General features: G+C 43.3%; 1 protein-coding gene across 1 annotated transcript in view; it reads left to right on the forward strand.

Moving 5' to 3' along the window:
- The window catches only part of CDK5RAP2 (CDK5 regulatory subunit associated protein 2), a 138807-nt gene extending 115651 nt beyond the window's left edge, over positions 1 to 23156 (forward strand). The window contains 10 exon segments of the mRNA XM_028715746.2: positions 1678 to 1794; positions 2488 to 2677; positions 5310 to 5431; positions 7451 to 7699; positions 12297 to 12377; positions 13601 to 13842; positions 14701 to 14847; positions 17169 to 17307; positions 20345 to 20391; positions 23050 to 23156. Of these exon segments, the coding sequence (XP_028571579.2) occupies positions 1678 to 1794; positions 2488 to 2677; positions 5310 to 5431; positions 7451 to 7699; positions 12297 to 12377; positions 13601 to 13842; positions 14701 to 14847; positions 17169 to 17307; positions 20345 to 20391; positions 23050 to 23109 (1394 nt within the window). The 3' untranslated portion in view covers positions 23110 to 23156.
- The last annotated feature ends 437 nt before the right edge of the window (positions 23157 to 23593 follow it).

A 23593-nucleotide genomic window follows, 5' to 3' on the forward strand; every position in this document is an offset into this window, starting at 1 on the left:
GGCCAGATGTGCCTGTGTTTATGCTCACTGTAACCATCTCAGCTTCATAAACTGCTTGCGTTCCTAGCTTCAGCTTCATATCTGATGCTGGGGACTGGTGATTGTTATAGAGCACTGGCAGCATACAGATTACAAGAGGGAAGGCTGCTGCCCCAAGGAGCTTTCCATCTCAGATTCAGTGCATGGAAATAAAGCGGGGAGAGGGAAGAGGAGAAAGAGGGGGTGTGGAGGCAGGAATGAACAAGGAAAGAGTATGGTTGATTCAGTCACTGTACTTAGGCTTGGTTTCAGGGTTAGTTGCAATAGGCTATGGAAACTAGGGGGCTGAGGCAAAAGATTTCATGGAAAAGGCTTAGGTACCATGGTTTCCTGCTTAAAACCCTTGGCATATTAAAACACAATACAAGGACATTCTCAGTTTAATAAACCGTGGTATTTTAAGCAAGATTATTGTGTCTGAACTTGACCACACTCAACTGAAGAATCATGTCAAATGGCTTAAATATGGTTTAAATATGGCTTGAGGTGATAGCTAAACTGAGGAGTGTTTTGTTATCAACCAGCTAAACAAAGTAAGAAGTCATTGTTTGCACATACCATGGTGTGATGTGATATCCTACTTGACAAGCCATAGCTACAGTCAGTGCTCCACCATCAGAATCTAGTGTTTCATATAAATGAGAGAGAATTCATGAAGTTGAGTGGGACAGAAATTGGAAGTGGGCAGGTGGTTCTAAACCATGGCTTCCCAGTTATATATTTGGGATCTAAAGCTATGGTCTGGCTTCTAAGCTATGGCTAGCACAAACCCTGGTTTGACCTGTTGTCTGTATAGAGCAAATGAATATGAGTTTCTAAAACTGAGAAGAAGAAGAAAAGTTCAAAATAATTTAAAGGTAATTAATATGCTTCTTGATTTCAGTGGAGTATACCTTCAGGTATCTAGGATTCATTTTGTGAGGTGGGGATGGGGGAGAACTCCGTGGCTCTGAGCCCCATTGAGGAGTCACCCTTGCTTCCAAGCCCTTGAATAACTAAAATAAAGGTGAAATAATGCAGACTTGTATTACTGCCACATAGTCTTTGTTTCACAAGTGGCTCCAGGCATGTTGAGGTCAGCCTTCTTAATGGGGGGGGGGGAGTTCTCTTAACCTCTAGCAGAGGGGCCCCTCCTCTTGTAAAGTCTACCTGTGCAACTGCTCTTTCAGCAGATGAAAATTGCAATTCAACCAATAGATCAACTGGAACTTGTCAAATGCAAAACTAGCATCCTCCTTTTATTCTTCTTTCTTTCCTTTTTTCCTTTTTGTAAATGCAGTAATTTACCAGAGTGTTGAAAATGACTGCAAATTCGTCTTCTTGCAATCTCTAGCTGGAGGCCCAAGATAAGTGTGGCAATGTCTGCACCCAACATCATTATCTGCCAGGGATAATTTGCAATTTTACTGATATTAGCCCAGCATCAGTAGTGGTGTTGGAATGGCTTGATCAGAGTCCACCTGAATTACCTTTTACTCTGATGATAACCTTCAGAATATATAGGTAGGGGATAAATAGCTTTCATAGTGTGTGTATTGCCCCCCTCCCTGCATTGTTTAAATTGTTCTTGTCTGGAAAAGTTTAATCTTTACTGACCTAGAGATGACTCATAAATCGTTTTTATGTATATATTTATAGGTTCTGCAAACGTTTGTATTCGTGGCTCGGAGCAACATAATTCCCTGACTTCTGAAATTCATTTCCTGAGGAAGCAAAATCAGGCTTTGAATATGATGCTGGCAAAGGGATCTCAAGGTACGATAAGAAACTCGGTGTTAAAGAGAGAGCACAACAATTTGGAGTTATTTGTTTGAAAATGGCAGGACAATATTGTTGTGCCTTTTCAACATCACACTCGAGAAGAGAATGTTTTGTAGGTGCTAGTTTGCCTGTTACAATATCTGCTGTACTCAACAGATTTCTGAAAACGTTGCTTTGAAAAGAAGATCGCTAGTCCTCATTGTCTCATTTATTCATTGCAACATTTATATCTACAATAGAACTCCTCTACCCCACAAAAGTGTTTCACAATCTGAATAAAATAATAATCAATAAAACTGCAAATGAAACCTTTTGTAGAGAGGCAAAATGGTAGCAGCTTGTAAGTGCAGCATTGTGGAGGATGCTTAGCCACTACAAGGAGATCTCATTCCAGCAACTGATGGACATCACCTTCCTTCTTATGATAAAATCCCTTATAGAACTCAGGTATTGTAAGGGTTATTTTTTTTATTTCTTTGAAATGCATTTTCTATTCCAGAGCCGCAGGAGAGAAAATTGGGATGCTAGAATTGTAAATGTCACATGAGTATCTCATTTCACTTATTGCTTCTCTGAGTTGTGGGCGTCTTTAATGTTGAAATAAATATATAAATCATTAATTTTCCCTAGCAGTTTTGCTTAGATTATGCTTAAATTGTCAACGAACTGAGCTTTGTTTCCTTCCAGAGAAACAAAAGGAAAATGAAAAGTTGAGAGAATCCCTGTCGAAGAAGCACCTTGCTGCCGAGCGCCTTCACAAGGACTACGAGCACCTCAAGAAGGAGAAGGAGAAACTGCAGAAGCAGCTTGGGAAGCAAGAGGAAGAAAATGGGCATCTGACTCATGATATTTACAGCGTTAGAAATGAACTAAACAGGTAGTGACCCTGTTATTTCTCCCCCAAAACATATTTCCAAAGAATGTAGTCATACTGCAGTTCGCATAGCAGTCAGTAGGTGAAGCTATGAACTTCACGGTGGTGACAAACTGGGCTCTTGGAGCTGCTGGCAATCACAGTAGTGTTGAAGGGCAAGGAGGAAGAAATCAGCAATGGGAGTGAGCAAGTGACCCAGACCTGTGAGCAGAGGTTTGGCGAGGTTTGAGGGGAGGAGTGGTTTGGACAAGGTTTAGATGGTAGGTAAGGGGAAGGCCGTGGCAGGTAGGTGAGGCTGGCGAGCAAAACAAGCAGAGTCAAACCCCTAGTAAGGCTGTATGAAGGTAAAGCAGAGTCCTCTGCCCCAGAATTGAGGAGGTAGTCTCCTTCTTCTGAGATACTAGAACTTGGGGCAAGATGTGGCTGGGTGGCATGTACTTCAGTGCCAAGATTACAGGTATCTTTGGGTGGCTTTGCCTTTGCAGTCAAGGAATCACATAACTGTAGTGTTGGAAGTGACTAACCCCTAAAGTGCAGGAATTTCCTTAGCCTCAACCCCTGTCCTGCCTTCCAGCTTTTGCTTCCCCCCTCCCACAAAACATCACGCTCCATGATCACCCATTTCCCCCTCCTTAAATTCATCACGAATCTAAGACTGCACAACTGTTTTCCCCTGAAACCAGCCTTGCCCAGTTTGGAGACTGAAAATCCCAAGAGAGGGAGCAGGTACAGAAGGGCTGGACCACTCCAACCATCATCTTCCTCCCCCCTCTACCAATCCATCTCAGGCAGGACCCCAGAGGGAGCAAAACATCTCCCTCCATGACACACCTGTCCTAGCCAGCCGACCCAGTAGAGAGTCCCTTTGTATTATTACAGTGGTACCTCTGGATGTGAACGGGATCCGTTCCGGAACCCCCGTTCGCACCCTGAAGCGAACGCAACCCGCATGTGCGCGGGTCGCGAATCGCTGCTTCTGCGCATGCATGTGACATCATTTCGAGCGTCTGCGCATGCGTGAGCGGCGAAACCCGGAAGTAACGTGCTCCGTTACTTCTGGGTCGCCGCAGAGTGCAACCCGAAAATGCTCAACCCGAAGCTACTTCAACCCAATGTATGACTGTATTACCATTTTAATAGCACTGGGAGTGCCTAGTAGGGTCATTGGGGGGTGCTTCTGTCCCTTTCCTCTGCTGATGGAATGGAAACATCACCTATCCCCCCTCTGAGTGGGCTAGATACTTCCCCATTGACTGGCAACTGTCCCAAGCATCCCCATCTCTGCCAGAAGTGACCACCCTCCCCCAAGCTGCTCCACACACACCCCAAGAATCTGGAGCCCCTGCACCCAGCGGGGGGGGGTTCTTCTCACCTGACGACCAGCCACCACAGATGGCACAGAGGTGCTTCCTGAGCATCATGGCCCTCATGCCCAGGAAGGGTTTCACATCATCGAGTGGAGCCCCGACAGGTTCACTGTGGAGTTGATCTGGGGGGCTGCTGACAGGGCTGAATTGAGATTGTATACTACGGGTAGCCAACATGAGCCCCCCCCCCGACATGTGACCGCAGCTCTCGTCCTCCCTGACTACTGGCCATGTTGGCTGGAGCTGATAGGAGTTGTAGTCCAACAACATCTGGAGGGCACCATATTGGCTACCCCTATGATATGCACAGGTCACGTATTTGCTTTGTTTATGTAAAATCAGCTTCAGGAGCAGATGATGGGAGAAGAGAGCGTGTGTTTAAAACCTTCTCACTACCTCCTGGGAAGGGCTATGGCTCAATTGTAGAACATTTGCTTTTCATAGAAAAGGTCCCAGGCTCATTCCCCAGTGTCTCCAGATTGAGTTCAGAGAGAACCACCTTTGAAACCCTGGAGAGCCACTGTTACTCAGCATAGCCAAAACTGAGCTAGATGGACCACTAGTGTGAATAGAAGGCAGCTTCCTATGTTTTTATGTACTGCTTTGTGCTTCAAAATGCCTCCCCCAGCCACTTTTCCAGATGTATGTTTACCCTTGCAAGTGCATCTGGAAGCTTGCAAGAGAGGGAGGGTTAGCATCTTTGAGGGGGGTTTTGAGCAGATGGGAAAGGCTTTAATTCCTCCCCCAGTGCTCCATTCTAAATTGCTGCCTTTCTGAAACTGCTTTTCCATACACAGTGAGCATTGGATTTTAAAAACAAAACATTGGCAGGTAGCCTCTAGAGCGGCCATCAGGATGTGTAGGCTAAACATTGCAGGAAATAACAACAACAACAGCCCAAACAATTGGGGACAAAATCATGCATTAGTGGCTTTGGAAGGTTTTATCCTTTCCTTGTGGTGGGTTGCTCAAGTTTCTGCAGCTATCCATTCTGCATTGACCTGAGTGTGGTCAAGTTTATCATGTCCATCCTGAACTGTGATCTGGATGGTGGGGGTTAGTCTGTGTAGGGCTGATAACATCAAAAATCCTCCTTAGGGTAGGAGTTGTCAATGACCTGGTCTGTTCTAGTCCTATAATTCTAAATTTTCTTTCCTGAGGCATCATTGGTTTTTCATGATAGCAAAAATTGTGTTAGCACAGCCTGGCCACAATTTATGGTGCCAATGTTTAAACTCATACTGACCAGTTCAATTGGAATGTCACAGGCTGCAAATTGAGCTGAACGCCAAACAGCATCAGCTGTCAGAGAACGACAAATTACTACACTCACTGCAACTGGAGCTGAAGGTATACGAAAAGTTAGATGAAGCAATCAGAAGTCAAAAAGGTATGAAACAATATGATCTTGGTGGTAGGTCCCACTATATGCTCCCTCAGAAATTCACACAAGGCTTTTGCTTTTCCTGCTCAGTTCCTACATTTCAATTGCTGCCAAGATTGGACGCCTATCCTCTCCATTCTGAACAGAGGAGAGATGCTAGGTACTTCTCTCTTGGAGCAAGTGCTTTGGTGGCTGATGTTGGTGCTTTATTCCTCTTTGATAGAGCTGCTGATGAGGCAGGAGAGGCATGCCCACACCTTTTGTGGTCATGTCTCTTCTGTGTGCTTTTAAATGTGGCAGACATTTTGTGTTATACTGTGCCTACGCAACAGCTGTTTTGTGGCTTGGTGGCTCCTGGGATGCAGGATGCAAACTTTTACTAAATGCTTGCAGAGAAATGTGTAAGCACTAATTCATCCAGATGTACCCACCTGGATCTCACCCATCACTAAGTTTAACTAGAAAATGGCTTCTGCCAAGGAAACCAGTCGTGCCATTTTGCTCATCCTTATGTTTGCTGCATCCTCTTCCTCTGTTCCTACAGCATTCTCCGTTGATATTCAAGTTTGGGAATTCCTGTAAGCACAGGGAAACCAATGGTTAGCTACCTGTCACCCATAGTTTCATTAGAAAGCAAGGTGATTTTTACATTATGGACCACTTGCTACTCCCTGGTACTACCCATCATGCACCCGTAATGGGGAAATGAAGGTACCATGTATGGGGGTTTATGTGAACCTCATGCAAGTGCACCGCAGATCCAGGGGTGCAGCAAATGCAGATTTAACCTCTCTGAAGGGCATTTGTTTCTGTTCTGCATCAGAGAAGCCATTAAAAAAAAATCATTTTCTTAGAGAAGCTTTTAAATCACCATTTGTCTGGGCCAAATGCATGCTGGATCCTCTTTCTTTTAGGCTGCAGAAGACCTAACATCTGTCAGTAAAATGTTTGGACTAGTTAGATTAGTGAACTTCTTTACATGGCTGTGATCCCAATGCTTGTAAAACATCATTTAGCAATTACATGGCATGTCACTGGAAGAAAGAGAAGGAAAAGAGAGAGAATGATAATTTGGGGGGGGGGGTAACACAAATTCTAGAATTTCTCATCCTAGAGTTGATCCTTCAAGTTCACTATCAGAAAACAGCTAATTGGGTTCAAGTAGCCCCAATTATTAGCAACAAACAGGAAAGGCAATGAGCTTTTAATTGTCTCTGCATAGGTAGTTTTAAAATACTGCCATTTGGCCTGTGTTCTGCCCCTGGCATATTTCACAAAAATGCCCAGATGATTAAGAGAAACTTTCCTCTTCATTTTTACAGTAGTAAGTGTGACTGTATTAGAAGGCAAGATTGGACACAGTTGAGCAGGAAACAGAACCTGCATTTCCCAACATCTAAGCCCAAGGCTGCTTTCATACCTCCATTGATGAACTTAGAGCTGAGGCAGAGGGTTAAAAAGTGAGCTGTTACGATTTTAGCTGCAAGGGAGAAAGGTGTTCCTGGAAAATAATGCTTAGCATTCCAACCACAGATATGGCCCATCTGTTTATGAAACCACAAACCTTTGCCTTTTTGGCAGATTAAGAATACCTGGGATTCTCAGTTCCCATGATTAAATGTTGTCCAGGCTTTTGATGAAACTGCCTTCATTTTCAGTATCTACTCTTCTTTCCGTTTTTTTCTTTTTCATGCCATGCTTCCAAATGCCCTTCAGGATATATATCCCCCAGTCCGTTAATATACATAATTTTACCTTGGGTATGCAACATTAGCTTTTACGGACAAAGTGATTTTTTAAATTTATTTTTTTGGCTCTTATTAAATCTTTGGAGGATAGAAGTAATTAAGGTTGGAGAGGGGTGTGTATTTGTGTGCGCAACCCTCTTCCCTTTTAAATTATTACCATCTACTGTTTGTAGTAGTTAGTTCTTAATATCTGGCTCAAATGCACTCATCCAGCATGTTAATAATGACTCTTTTCATTGTTTGCAATGGTAATTAAAAACAAACCCCAACTCCTAAGATCTTGGCCGTGACGGATCGGATGAATGCTGGAAAGATCAAAACCATCCACTTGACTTGCATGAACTATTGACTGAAATACAGAACTTCAGAATGCAGCTTGAAAGGAGCATCAAGGCAAACAAGACGTTGCATGAAAAATTGGAAGAACAGCTTTCCAGAGGAAAGAGAGAGGGAGACAGCTTGGGGTCAACTGTAAATATCAGCTGCCTTTTAAAGCAAGAATTGCAGCATTACACTGGGATAAACGGTATGGTGTATGGTGCACAATCAGGTTTTTTGTGTTGGTTTGATGGGGTTTTCCTCCAATCCATTTTGTTGGAAACATATGCTGAACTGAACGCATTTGTGTGCTGTGTTGTTTGCTTCTATCCCCTCTTCCCACCAAATCTAACCTAGAGACAGCTTGAGATTTCAAATGGAGGGAGGTCAAAATACAAGCTCCCCTAATTCAAAAGAGTGTCCCCATTGAGTCTGATCCAGCTGCCCCCCTTTTTTAAAAAAAATTATTTTTATTTAAATTCCAATACAAGATTTAAACATACATATTTAATATTATCACAGATACATAATTTTGACTTCCTTCAGCTCATCCGCGAATCTTCCGTTTTCTAATCTTCTATCCGCAATTCTAAATTTCATCATTGCCTTTTATTTTAAATAAACCTTTTCCCTTATTCCCTTTTTTACAGTGTTTCTAATATTATTTCTTCACAAAGCTTCCTGTAAACCCACAAACGTTATTTGCGTATCACAAATGCTTTTCATATAGTCCACAAATTTACTCCAGTCCTTGGTAAACTTGTGATCTCGTCGGTTTCGGATCCTTCCTGTTAATTTATCTAATTCTGGGTAGTCCATTAATTTCATTCTCCATTCTTCTATCAATGGTAATTCTTCCTGCTTCCATTTTTGGGCCAGTAGTATTCTTGCTGCTGATACTGCATATAAAAATAATTGGTCCTTTCTATTTATTTCATTTCCAACCATTCCTAACAAAAAAGCTTCTGGTTTTTTTAACAAATGTATATTTCAACATTTTTAAAAATTCATTATATATCAATTTCCAGAAGACTCTCACCTTTTTACACTCCCACCACATATGATAAAATGTTCCCTCCTTTTCTTTCCAACACTTATTACATACGTTATACATTTTTGCTAATTTAACTGGAGTGATATACCATCTATAGACCATCTTCATCATATTTTCTTTTAATGCAGTACAGGCTGTGAATTTTATCCTTTCGTTCCACAATTTAGTCCACTCCTCTAATTGTATATTATACCCAAAATCTCTGGCCCAATGGATCATAACCGATTTTACCTCTTCGTCTTTCATATACCATTCTAGCAGCAGTTTATACATTTTAGACAAATTTTTGAATTCATTACTCAATACCTCACTTTGAAACTTTGACTCTTTTTCTGAAAAATCTCTCTCCTTTATCTCCATTTTAAACATTTCATTAATCTGATAATAATGCAACCAGTCGTTTACATGTTCTTTAACTTCTTCATATGGCTTTAACTTCCATTTTCCTCCTTCTTTAATAATCATATCCCCATAAGTTATCCACCCCCCTCTCATATTGATTTTCTTCACACTCATCACTTCTAAAGGAGATAACCAATGCAGTATTTTTGGTTCTAATATGTTTTTATACCTATCCCAAACTTCCAAAAGAGACCTTCGAATGATGTGGTTTTCAAAACCTTTATGTACTTTTTTCTTATCATACCATAAATAGGCGTGCCAACCGAATCTATTATCAAAACCTTCCAAATCCAACAGTTCCTTATTCTCTAATTTCATCCACTCCTTCAACCAACAGAGGCAAGATGCTTTATAATATAATTTCAGGTCCGGCAGGGCGAAGCCGCCTCTTTCTTTCGCATCAGTTAACAGTTTAAATTGTATTCTTGGCTTCTTACCCTGCCATATATACCTTGAAATTATTTTTTGCCATTCCTTAAATATCATTGCCCTTTTGATTACTGGAATTGTCTGAAATAAAAATAACATTTTTGGCAAAACACTCATCTTTATTGTCGAAATCTTTCGCCTTTTACCAGCTGCCCCTTTTAAACCTGATCCAAAATGGAGATGGTACCCTGCTGCTACCCAGTAATCTTTGCCAATACCTACCCCACCCAAAGAATGTGTCCTGATGTTAGTTCCAGCTAAAGAGAGGCCTTCCAGGGCAGTGTGTGTGTGTGTGTGTGTGTGTGTGTGTGTGAGAGAGAGAGAGAGAGAGAGAGAGAGAGAGATCCCCACTGCCTGTAACCATCTCTCTTCTGCCTTTTACCACCACCAACCCAATTTTTGTGCATTATCAAAAGCGTGATTGAAGAGCTCAGGATTCTGGGGGCGCTTGCCAAGAATGCTGCTAGAGCCCAAATGGTTTTGTGGGGTGCGGGATTTTGCAAGGGCCTCACCAATCTTTGCAGGGGTGTGGTTGGACATCACTAGTCTAAACCTGGCAATTCAGCCTTTTTTGAACTCTTTGCCTCAGGAACCTCCAGCTGTTGGAGGCAGCATGCCTCTGAACGCCAGTTGCTTTGAATACTAGTGCTGGGGAGAGTGCCTGTGGGCTTCCGATGGGCATCTGGTTCACCACTGTGAGAGCAGGATGCTGAACTCTGTGGCCAGGTCTGTGGCCTGATCCAGGAATGCTCTACTTATATTCTTACGTAACCATTCATATGTTTTGCTTTGGAGGTGGGGGACCAGTTTGCCAGCTATAACTGTTACTGTAGAACTGTTAAATTCAGTTTTCAAACAGTTTTGCTTACCTGAATGGCTTGTTACTTGCACAAGCATTTGCTTCAGGAGGCCATGCATTACTCAGGAACAATCAATATGTGCTTTGGATGGTCTGTGAATAAATCAGCAGAATAAATTTTATGCCCTAGAGGAATATTTTCCCACTATTTGCATTGAGATTCAGTGAAGTACTCTAGCAGTTTGAAACTTAAGGGGAGACAGAAGTAGCCACCATGGAAATCTGAATATTAAAAGGAACATACAGAGCATTGTAATGCCATAGAACATAATGAATGCCCTGTAGCTCAGAACACTACAGAACAAATATTGCAGCTCCATTGACTGGCTTAGTCTTGTACTTTTGACCTTGCTGAGTAGAGCTCAGACAAATGTAGACAAATCACATTGTGCTGATATATGCAGAAGTGGGCTTGTGTGTTTCAGAGGCGTGAAGTTACAAGTTTACAGCAAATTTAAATTTTATGGTGCAAGTTGGGTTACCTTTGTAGGAAATAAACTTGAGATGCTCAGCTTTGATTTTTAGTGTGTCTGTGTGAATCTTAGGGGTTGTATCCTGTGTTAGCACTACTCAGAATCAGGGTGGATTTAATTTAAATCAAATCGTCAGTAAGACTTGATTTAAATCATTTTTTTACAGAAAGACATTCTTGCTGGTATAATCTTAATATTTGCAAGCAGATGAAGGTTTCTCTTTGGAATAATAAATTTTCAGAGTAGTTTTTACAGTTATATCAAAAACTACTGATTTGGTTATACTATTAGAAATACAGTGGTGCCTTGCAAGACGAAATTAATTCGTTCCGCAAGTTTTTTCTTCTTGCGAGTTTTTCGTCTTGTGATGCACGGTTTCCCATAGGAATGCATTGAAAATCAATCAATGCGTTCCTATGGAAACCGCCTTCAGACCAGGTCCGGGGACAGTCTGTCCCCCGACCTCTTCTGAAGGCTGGGGGGGGGGACGGGACAAGGGCTTTTCTTCCCACCCCCAGCATTTTAAAAAACCCCGGGACAGCGGAGACTTCTCCACTGTCCCGGGGCAATCTTAAAATGCTGGCGGGCGGCAGTGAAGCCTTCGCTGCCGCCCGCCAGCATTTAAAAAAACCCCGGGACAGCGGAGGACTTCTCCGCTGTCCCGGGGCGATTTAAAAGCCCCCGGGAAGGCAGGCAGGGGGGAGCAAAGACTTTTGCCCCCCGATGGCCTTCAGAAGAGGTCCTGGACCTCTTCTGAAGGCCGGCGGGGGGCGAAAGTCTTTGCTCCCCCCCCCCCGCCTGCCTTCAAAAGCCGTCCGGGAAGCCGTCCCGGGAAGGCCGGCAGGGGGGAGCAAAGACTTTTGCCCCCCGCCGGCCTTCAGAAGAGGTCCAGGACCTCTTCTGAAGGCCGGCGGGGGGCAAAAGTCTTTGCTCCCCCCCCCCCCCCCGCCTGCCTTCAAAAGCCATCCGGGATAGCAGGAAGCGCTTCCCTGCTATCCCGGACCGCTTTTAAAATGCTGGCGATGGGGAGCAAAGCCTTTCGGGGGCCCCCCCGGCCTTCCTGGACCTCTTCTGAAGGCCGGAGGGGGGGAAAGGCTTTGCTCCCCACCGCCAGCATTTAAAAGAGGTCCCCGGAGATTTCCCTATGGGCTTTCTTCTTGTGAAGCAAGCCCATAGGGAAATTCGTCTTGCGAAGCGCCTCCAAAACGGAAAACCCTTTCGTCTTGTGGGTTTTCCGTCTTGCGAGGCATTCGTCTTGCGGGGCACCACTGTACATAGATAATTATAAAATTATTGTGAGGTTTGAGTTAACTGTTTATATTTGGACAACTTTTCTTCTGTACTTTATTGGAAGGAGAAAAATAATAATTTCCTTGATAACAATTTAAACAATTTATTTAACTAAAACAATAAGATTATAGAATATGTATCCATGTTTGTTAACCCATGTGGTTAAACAATTTTAAAAGAACACCCTGTGTCAGATAATTAACTTATTTGCTTTTTACAGCACTATTAGGGAAGTGGAGGATGAACACTGTTCTGGCTCCTAACCTCTTAATGACCCTCTGCTCCTCTTGATTCCCAGAGCTTAAATTCTCTTCTATGGACAGCAATGTCATTGAATTGCAACGGAAGTACGGAACCTGCATAGCGCCATGGAATGCAGGTACTGTTAAACTCTGAAAGTATCTTTAATATACCTTCCAGAGTGAAGATTGTGTCTCTCTGGGATTTCATGATAATACAAACAGAACTTAAGAAGAGCCCTGTGGGGTCAGAGTTCAGCATTCTGTTTCCCACAGCAGCCAATCATTTGTCTCCAAGAAGCCCATAATTAGGGCATAAAGGAAATCATTCTTTCCCAATGTTGCTCTCTGCTAAATCTGAAAGCTCCATGTTGGTCATCATAACTAGGAGCTATCAACAATCTTAACCTCCATTAACATGTCTAAAAAGGTAAAGGGACCCCTGACCATTAGGTCCAGTCGTGGCCGACTGGGGTTGCAGTGCTCATCTCGCTTTATTGGCCGAGGGAGCCGGCGTACAGCTTCCGGGTCATGTGGCCAGCATGACTAAGCCGCTTCTGGTGAACCAGAGCAGCGCACGCAAACGCCGTTTACCTTCCCGCTGGAGCGGTACCTATTTATCTACTTGCACTTTGACATGCTTTCAAACTGCTAGGTTGGCAGGAGCAGGGACCGAACAATGGGAGCTCACTCCATTGCGTGGATTCGAACCGCCAACCTTCTGATCGGCAAGCCCTAGGCTCTGTGGTTTAACCCACAGTGCCACCCTTGTCCCTTTAACATGTCTAATTATGTTTTTATAGCTTCTCCCCACTCAAATAAAATTTGGAGTGTTTTGATGTGAAAATATTAAATAATATGGCATTCAGTGCATTGTTACTGTATTATTTCTATGCCCAGGGACTGAATTCTCTTCTGGGCAACATTCCAGGTTGGGAGTGTGTGTGCACATGCCAGTGAGGGGCAGGGCCAGAGCAAAAGTGGATGGAGCAATTAATGTAAATTTTACCGTATTACAATACACTGGTTTCTACACACACTCAAACTATCTCTCCCTGTCCCCCACTCAGGCAAGCAGGAGTCATTATCAGAGTTCAACAACATACTCCAGCCAGTTAAAAAGGATGCCAAGCAGGACTGGTGAGGGGTGTGAGGTGTAGAGTGTTTTGAGAGCCAGATGGAGAGGCCTGGAGGGCTGCTTTTGGCCCCTGGGCCTGAGGTTCCCCACTTCTGATTTAAAGTGATTTGTAGAAAGAGGGAAAGCAAAGTCAATAAAGAGTACAAGAAGGGGCTAAGTTTCATGTGCGGATGTTGCCTAGATATGCTGAGTGTGATCTGGTCGCTCTGCTCCTGTGCTCCTCAGATACAGAGCTGGCTGTGGATAATTCAGACAGTTCCTCCCGATGCAACTCACCGGCAAACCATTCCAGTGACCCTTGCCTTGTTCCCAGCCATTGTGTGTGGGCAGACAAAAATGGCCGGCACATCCTTGGCTTGATCGAAGATTATAACTCTTTACGGAAGCAAATCTTGGAAGGGCGAAAAAGGTTGTCTGAGCTGGAACTTCCTCTGAAAGAAGCAGGACTTCAGGAACTGGGAGTGACGGTAAACACCATGACTGAGAGCGTGATTGTCAGAACTGGGTGCATGATCATTAAGGACACATCTACACCATACATGTAAAGAGCATTGCTTCCTTCAATGAATCTGGGAACTGTAGTTTATTAAGGGTGTTAGGAGTTGTAGCTCTGCAGGGGAGGGTAAGTTACAGTTCCCAGGATTCTTTGGGGGGGGTGCCATGTACTTTTAATGTATGGTGTGGATGTGTTATATGTTTGCAGTTTCACGATATATGGGTCTTGCAAGGAACCGGAGGCTTCTGGTTACTCTTAAGAGCAAGTTCCCTGCCCCTTCAACTGGTCCCACTCAGTGTTTTCTCCCTTTGCTTCCTTTCCATTCTTCATTTTGGCAGCTTCTTCATTTTGTTCCCTCATCAGTCTTCCAAAAGAAAAACATTTCTGCATTGGCCCCTGATAGTTAGCTTACCATTAAGTAGAACAGTTTAAAGGGTCTGCTAACGGAGAAACATCTATATTGCCTAAATTAATGTCAGGAGTCATTTGACTTTCAAATAGCTTGCCATGAAATGCAAATAGGGAAAGGAAAAAGTATTTTCCAAGTGGCACAGCAAACGTAGTAAATGTAGCCTGTTATTAATGACTGTTATTGATTATGCTAAGTCCCCGTTCCCTCCATCCTCACCTTCTTTTTTTGAAGAATACATAATTCAGCTGCCTTTTTCACCTAATAAATTAGTTTGCCTGGCACACAATATACTTGTTCATCAGCCTGAATCTGGAATTCATAGTAAATTGGATTTATTCCATTAATTAAAGCTTACGTTTTCATAATCTTTTAAGGATAAAATGTAACGCTCTTTCTTCTTCTAATTCTGAAATGTAGGTTCCACAGCTGGCATTCCTGAGCAGGCTTTCTACAACCATTTGTGCAATCCAGCATAACCTAGAAGAAGCTGCTCGTTTGTTGAAGCTCCTTTGGAGAGTCTCCCTCCCAATGAAAGTTGTCCACAATGTCGGTTATGCGTTTCAGGTCTGTGTGCTGGTGTTTCGATCTTAAAAGTTGGGAGTCCACCAAACGGGAGTGCTTTCTGCTGGCCACTGTCAGGAAGGGAGTTTCCCAAAGAACCTTTAGTCCCAAAGTGCTGTTTTTGAGTGCCAGCAAAGAAAGCCACAATGGTTTGGAAAAATCACATACAAGCAAGAGAAAGAGTAGAAGTGTGCATAATGTGTAGGTAACCTGTAGCCCTCCTGATGTTGTTGGGCTCCAACTCACATCAGCCCCAAACAGCATAGCCAATGGTGCAGGATGCTGGGAGTAGGAGTCCAGCAATGTCCAGAAGGCCACAAGTGCCATCACAAGCTTCTTTGTGGGGCGGGGGGATAAAAATTGGCTCAGCCTGTTGCCACCTGGCTAAAAAAATTCTGCTCTGGTGCTTTTAGCAGGATAAAAATAGGAACCTGCTGGCAACACCCGTGTCAAGCTTTGATGGTTTAACCTTGGAGACCCTCCCCTCATAGGCAGTGTTCGAAACTCCCATTGTTCTAGGCGCAGTTCATTAGCAGAAGCCGTTTCTGAGCTCTGGGCACAGTGTTGCACCTAAGATTTCAGATTAAAACTGCAGAGTGGACCTGCAGAGAGGACCTTTTTTCTGCCTCCCTGCTTCCAGCTACTCACTGAAGAAGAGACCCCCTTAAGAATATTGGGAGGTGGGTGGGCAGGGGAAGGACTAGATCATGTGAAAAATGAACATAATATTGTAGCTACAGTTCATTCATTTTCAGCTTTGTATTCTTGTTATAAAAAACCACACGCCTAGACATTCCACTGTTGCGTTCATAACCTAGGTTTAAGGTGCCCTTTAGCTCCTAGCTTTCATATCTCTGTTTCTGACACTGCTCCTAGGCTGTGCTCAAGCAATAGATATCCTGTGGTCCTTCATAGGTTGCTGGACTCCAACCTCTGTCTGTCCCAGACAGCATGGTCAATAGTGAGGGATGCTGCAGTTGGAGCCTAGCAACACCTGGAGTGTTACTGGTTCCTCATCATCAGTATGGAGAATTTGGATAAAATAATGTTTGTGCCCTCTCTCAGTACACTAGAACTTGGGGACGGGATCACAGAATAAGTTTTTTCCTAAGAAATTTGTGAGTATTTCAACTCCTGAAGGAGTAGTTTTTAACTCTGAAATGTGTAGAGTAACAGCAATGAACATCATTTTCCAATAAGCCCCAGAGCTTGTCTCCTCTGCCCAAGTCCTTCATACAGCACAGGATTAAGTTTTGGGGTTTGCTTTTGCCATTGTTGTTGGGCATGATAACTAAAATGGCACCTCCAAGTTTCACTGCAGCAGTTTTGGAAGAGGGCTGTTCATGCTCTGTTTTTGGCTGCCAGAAGCATCTGGCTGACCCCAATTGCAAATGGGATGCTGGTCTAGACAGACCATTGGTTTGATCCAGCGGACCTCTTCTTACATAGAGAGCAGAATGTTCAGTAGAGTGAAGAATAGAGAAGAGAAGGGCTTTTCAGGTTTTGTTTTTTTGCAAGGATGACCATTCTGTAACAGCAGGCACCTTCTTGTCCTGTGAGCTAATGGCAGGAGGTTAGATCAGGGATTGAGAACCTTTGGCTCTGCAGATATTGCTGGACTACAACTCCCATCATTCCTGGCCATTGGCCATGTTGACAAGAAATTGTAGCTCAGCCACATGATGGTCATGGGTTAGCCTCCCCTTCTCTAAGCACTGGAGAGCCAGTTGCCCTATTCTTGAGTTCCCTCTAAACCCTGAGAACACCTAATGATGTTGGAAAGTGTTGTAACATCTCTGCCTTGCCAGCACAATATTGCATTTGGGCTGCAAAAGTTTGGCTAGATTTGTTTTGCTGATCTTAGTTTATTCAGACCCAAACCTTTCTCAATGGCAGGATCTACAACACTATCCAGAGTTCTGTAGGGCTGCCACATACATATTCGTGCATGTGACCATTTTTCACTCAGTACTACAGCAGAACCTTGGTTATCGAACGTAATCCATTCTGGAAGACAGTTCGACTTCTGAAATGTTCAACAACCGAGGCACAATTGCCCGTCAGCAAAGTCCATTGAAAAAAGTGGAGAAATGCGCCTCGGAAGCCATTTGACTTCTGAGGCATGTTCCAAAATGGAACCATTCACTTCCGAGTTGTTGGCGTTTGAAAGCTGAAACGTTCGACTTCTGAAGCGTTCAACAACCAAGGTACCACAGTAAAGGGAAATGGGGCACCCCCAGAGGGTATATACACATAAGTGCATGTACTGTGTGGTGGTTCAGAAAGCTTATTCACTTCAGCGTTTTCATTGTCTTACATTGCAGGATGAACACATGAAAGCAGAAATAAAGAAGCTCCATCGGAAACTGGCCGAGCAGGAAAAGAGGCTGCACTGCACAGTCAAATGCTTACATGCTACCAACCAGCTGAAAGAAAACATGGAGAGAGTCATCATTGATCAGTGTGAGTGAGCTTCCTCTCTTTGTTCCCTTTTCTACTTCTAAGTCATTGTTAAGCCATTGAACTAAATGTAGGAAGAAATCTGGTGCTGCCTGTGGAAACAGGCTGGAAGTTTATGCATCAAATCCTTCAGTGAACCCCAAGCCTGCAGTCTTCCACCAAGGGGTCCTTGCTGAATCCTCTCCCTGTGACCCAACTTCAGCAGGTGGGCAGGGCTGCCTATCTGTCAATCTCGTGACATTGTGACATCAGGGGACTACTTCAAAAGGGCCTGCTCAGAGTGACACACATTGGCTACACTAGGAAGTTCCAGATGGGGTTAATGTTTCACTTAGCATCATTGTCAAGGAACAGTATCTTTGATCCAGCTGAGATTTTAGACCCAGACATGATCATTAATAGATGGTCTGGATCCACTCTTTGTCAGTTAGCTACCAATCTCAAAGTTATTGATTCACTTGGTATTGTGGGGCTGAATACATGTCTATAAAACCCATAGAAATCAATAGTTTTGTGGGTGTGTTCAGGAAGACTATGCATTGTGCATGAGCAGAGAATATTTTCACATCCTTTTTTAAAAAATAGATGCACATTTTCCTGCTTTATTAGGAAGATGCATTCACCTTCTTCTGCAGCATATTGATGAAGGAACAAACTGGCTCAGTGAACTGGTCCAGCTAGCAATTACCTGCTAAGGAGTAATTAATCTAGCACTGAAAATGCCATATTAGCTCCCCCCCCCCTTGAAAGGTGCATGAAATGGACCTGTATAAATGTCAAAAGTTAACCATGCCACTGAAATGAAACATGCCTCCGCTTTCGATTTCAATTATTAGTTTTGAAACCATCACAAATATACATTTTTTAAAGGTTAACACACATTCTTTCCCACCGATACATGATTTATAGATTATTTTTAAAAAGAGCTTCTCTGTTAGGAAATCCACCCCCCTCCAAATGTTGCTTGTTAGCTCTGTTTCCACCTCTGTGTTGGATGGTGGGTATAGTAAAATATTTCTCTTTGTGCAGATACAATGCTTACATTTTATAAAAGTACCAAATAATTCTATCCTGCATTAACATATCTAAAAGTATATGCTGGCACCCAGATTCCAGCAGTTAGTGTTAATTATCATAGCTTTAATTGTAAGCCCCTTGGTGCAGGGGCTTATTTCCTTCGTTGTTAAATCAGTACAACAGATGGTCCCATACAAAAAACAAATGTATAATCCTTTATGCAGAACTTCTCGAGATATGAGGTTCTTTACAAGCTTTCTACCCAACTGACTGAGTACATTTCAGTCTTGTCAAGGTTCCAACTTCCCATGGAAAGGCGCCTGGAGACAGAAAATCCTTGGTTCATGTTGAAAGGGGCCAGAATGGGATTTCCAGATGGGGTCCTTGAACAACCCACCCTTTCGCTTCCTTGATTCATTTACCAAAATGTGGGGCGTGCAGTGAGAGGCAAAAAGGGGGCACAAACTGGCCCTTCTCAGCCAAGGTCATCATGACTAAGCTCCTTATTCCAATGATGGATCAACCAGTGACAACCTTTCCTTCATATTAGGTTCTCCCTTTGGAGAGGGGGAGAGGACATAAGAGAGGGAGTGTAAAGGAGCACAAGTCTTGCATTTTGGGCCTTCAGTTTAGGCTAGTTTGTACCATGACAGACAAATGGGTGCTGGACATGGTCACACAGGTTGCTTCATGGGATGAGCGAAGCTTCCAAGGGAGAAATTGATCCCCACTCCCTGATGATCATTAGCATCCAATTCACAATCTACTTGACATCAGAGAAAAAGAACAAGTCCCAGTCTTCCAGAGGTGCTCAGGATTCTGTTCCAGTTGTCCAATCTCTGGACAAGAGCAATTGTATGGCATCAATCAACCTTGCAGACACTTACCTCCATATTATTATTATTATTATTATTATTATTATTATTATTATTATGAGCCACTGTATAGTTGCAGGTCTCAGGGCAGTTCACGACATAAAATCACAAAATAAAAACAAAATACATAATAAAAATGAAAACAAGAACATTCCAGGGCCACTGAATTTTTGTGCTGTGTAGGCCACCATTGTGAATATAGGGGTCTCCCTTTTGGGTCAGAAGCCATTCCCAGGGTCTTCCCCTGCTTAGACAACATCCAAGTCCTGTCTCCAAGCAGAGAACAGTGCATAATGGACATAAACATCACTCTGAACTTCCATCAGCAACACAGACTTGTAAATTGGGAGAAGTGTACACTGGAGCCTTTCCAGCATCACAGAGTGTGACTGGATACCCAGGCATGCAGGATGTGCCTTTCTGAAGAAAACAGAGCGAAGCTCACACTGCTCAGAGACTAAATCCTGGGACAGAAGGAAGTGGACCTGATGGAGTTGGCAAAGCTCCAAGGTGTGATAGTGCCATGTCGTGATCTGGTTTATTGGCCTTGACTCAACACATGACATCTTCAGAGAATGTTTCAACTGCCCATGTCAGGGCTTGCTTTTATTAACAGGCATCAAGGTCTTGGGTTTCTCATAGTTGTGTCCCAGTATGTTCATGAGGAATGCTCTCCCACTGGTGTTCCCAATTGACTGCTATTCAGATCTGGGACCTTATGGGACTATTGAGCTACACCTCTCGCCTTTGGGGCAAGGCATTAATGAAATAAAGCTGCAGCAGACTATGCATACTTCAATGCCAGAATTTAATTTTGGAAATTCTATGATTTAAACTGGAATTCTCAAGGTGTGCAGTGTAGGGCAGAACAAATCCAGTGAATGATATAGGAACTAAAAGAGGGAAAATTCATCCCTCAAGCAGGCAGTCTTGGAGTCTTTTGTAGGAGCAAGTCCTGTTGAACTCAGTGGACTTAATTTCCAAGTAGCACATGCAGGATGAACATCATAGGAGAAGAACATGATCGTGTCTGTTGGTTAAAAGCGTCATACGTAGTCTGTGGCTCTTTCTTAAAAAGAGCTTTCATATACCCCTCTTTGAAAAACAAAACTAGCATTCACACTCACATAGTTGTACTTCTTTTACAGTGGCTTTAACTCATGATGTCTTAAGGAAGGCACGAGGAAACCTTGAAGTAAGTAAAAAACCCTCTACCGTCATTAATTAGCCCTTGCTGTTACGTTCTCCATTTCTCCCTCCCACTGCCTGTTCATCTTTATGAGCAGCAGAAATTTCCTTGTTAACCTGCTTTGCAAAACTGCTGTTACTTGTTCAGAGTGTGTGTGCAGAGGGTATCACATTCCATATGTTTGGGGAAGATAGCTCAGTTTCTACCTGTTTAATGCAATAAACATTCCTTAATAGTTAATGTTCAAGTTGCACATTATGATTCAATCTTTACAGCAGTGGCCAAACTAGCTCTGCCTCTATAATTTTGTATGCCTCCATGGTTCATACTGACTCCTTTTCATTTTCCTTTGGCCACTCACTCAGCAGAAATGTAGACAGTGGATTTGAGTTTGTAAACCAGCCATTGTCTTGCCAAAAACAGAAAAGAGGAAGAGGGCATTGTGGCATCAGTTAGTGAGTTGTCTCAACCCCTACCCCCAATCTGTCAGGCTGCTTACCCCTCCTCCAAATTATTAACATATGAAAGTGACTTATGTGAAGGTTGGAAATACCCTGCTGTAGTGCAAGTTTGGTAGAGGAGCTCACTAGTAACAGGTAACACATTCTACATCTTCCTCTTCTTGCCATCACCTGTTCATTTGTCACCCAAGGGAAGGGTGCAGGAGTCTCACTGTCTTACAGCGGCCTTCTTGAGAGTAGGGGGACTGCCAGGTAAATTCAAAGTCTCCTGCATGGCAGCTTCAGCCCCACCAGCCCTCCTGATCTGTCCGGCACTTTAAACCAGTAGAGCAGCCCAAATGGTCTAAGCAATGTTGTGAGGGACAACCAGCCCCTGAATGTGTACAGAAATCAGTACAGCCCAGAAATCCAATTAAACAGTTTATTTAAGTGGAGTATAGAAAGAGAGGGAAGAAAGAGCAGGTGTTAGTCCTACACAGAGTAGACCCATGGAAATTGATGGATAAGCTAACATAAGTAACTTAATTTCAATGGATCTACTCTGAGCAGCATGGTATAATAATTTTTATTAATTCTAATACAAATCAAATAAAAGCTGCATTATCACAATACCAAATTACAATCCAATTAAAAACAGAGCCAATTATTCAAAAATTGAATTAAACAATTTGAGGTGACTTCCCGTGCACAGGGTTTCAGGCTGTGACGTTCTTATTCCTTCCTGTTTTCATAATCTTGATTGATCCATTTACAGCAATTCCGATCTTCATCCTTTATTTATCAGCCACTGAGTTCTTGAGTTTCATTCGTAGTTGCAAATTTATTAACTCTCATTTCTGCAAAAGGAGTTTGTATCCAGTATGTTTCCTGTGTGAGATAATACTCTTGAGTAGCATGTACTCAGCAAGTACACGCACAATCAAGAGGAAAACCAAGCACTACACTGGAACATTGGCCAATTTAATCCTATACTTGGTCAAACATACTCTTTTGGTAGCCTCTGGAGTTTGTTGCAGGATGAGGGACAAAGGAGTATTGGCAACATTCCACTTTTAAGCGCTCTAGACCCACGTAGCCTCTGATTGACAGGGGTTTCTGAGCAATCAGTTGGAGTGACTACACAGTAGGTGGGAGGGTGCTGTTAATGCTGCCTTGGAAGTTGGGAGATGGGGCTGCCACATGGTTAATTGCTGCTTAAAATGGTTCAGCTTCCCTGCTAGACTGTAAGGTGTTTTTGCAACATGCACATTGGAAGGGAGACATGATCTCTCAACTTGGACACACTGGAGGACTAGAGAGCTTAGGCACCTTAAAGTAACAGGTTAGGGCAGGGCAATTAAGACCTTTCATAAGTCTACCTCAGTATGGTCTCCTTTGATGAGCAGAGGCTTTGCAGGGTCTTGGGCAGCAGTCTTTTCCATCACTTACTGATCCTCTGTTCATGGCGATACCAGGATTGAACCTGTGGGGCCTCTCCCCTCAGTAACTACTTCTTTCAGTTAACTGTTCCTGAGCCGTGCTAGCTCCTTTGCCTTCCCTTCAGGCAGTACTCACTTCTCTGTCCTACCTCAGTGATAACTTAAATTGTATTTTTTGGTATGTTTAACATCTGGTAAGGTGTTTCTGTTTTGTTTTTTAATGATGCATAAATAAACGTGACCCGGAAGTGTCTGCGGACAGCGCTGGCTCCCGGCCTATAGAGTGAGATGAGCGCACAACCCTAGAGTCTGGCAAGACTGGCCCGTACGGGCAGGGGTACCTTTACCTTTAACTTAAATTGCATAAATAAGTAAACCAGGCCTATATGTTTACAATAAGGGTGCAGCTTTCTTTTCCTTGGCCTGCCAATTTTCTATATGCTGGGGAAAGCTTCTGGCAGAAGTGGCTAAGCAAGTGATGGAATGTTGGAAGCTGCCTTAAAATGGTTCATTTTGCTCAGTATTATCTACATTGTCTTGCAGCAGCTTTCGGGTCTCATGCAGGGGACATTGCCAGCCCTGCCTAGAAATGCCAGGGCTTGAACCTGGGACCTTCTGCATGCCAAACAGATGCTCTACCACCAAACCATGGCTCTTCCCCAGCGCAGGTTTTCCATCTCACTGAGAAGTTGGCCATTGTGTTTCCCAAAGCCATTTACTGCCAATTGCTACTATCACTTGTAGTGGTACTTTCCATTAACTTGAAATGTTTCATTCTTCCCTAGGTTCAGCCAGCTGAAAACAAGACATCAGCCTCCAGCCTCAGCAGGAAAAGGGTTTTGTGAACGTTCTGCTTCCCCTAATAAAGACCATTTCCCCCCTACTGAGCCTATTCTTTTGACCTTTTCTTTGCTCTGAAGGCCTTAATGCTTAGTTTACTTCAAGCAGGTTGTCCTAGCAAGGCTGCCAGGCATCCTTGCTAGAAAAACAAGCCTCAGAAAAACCACTTGCTTTAACATATATAACCAAGTTGGGATTCAAATGTTGATGGTGACCACAGCAAGATGATTAAGGACATAATGGTCAGGGACTTCTCTTTTCTTTCTTTCTGGGTCCCTTCCCCCCTTCCAACTGCTGGAAAGCTTCTCTTCTGTATGTTTTTTGAATCATGGTACGAAATGACAGGGCAAAAGGAAAACTCACTGCCACAGCTTCAAGATGGGAGCAAAAGGCTGGGTGGCAGCAATTTAATTGTGCCTTGGTGGTTTGCTTGATGTGTTTGTTTGTTTGTTTGTTTGTTTGTTTGTTTGTTTGGGTTTTTGTTTTTTG

The sequence above is a fragment of the Podarcis muralis genome, chromosome Z (genome assembly GCF_964188315.1).
Source record: "Podarcis muralis chromosome Z, rPodMur119.hap1.1, whole genome shotgun sequence".
NCBI classification, from domain to species: Eukaryota; Metazoa; Chordata; class Lepidosauria; order Squamata; family Lacertidae; genus Podarcis; species Podarcis muralis.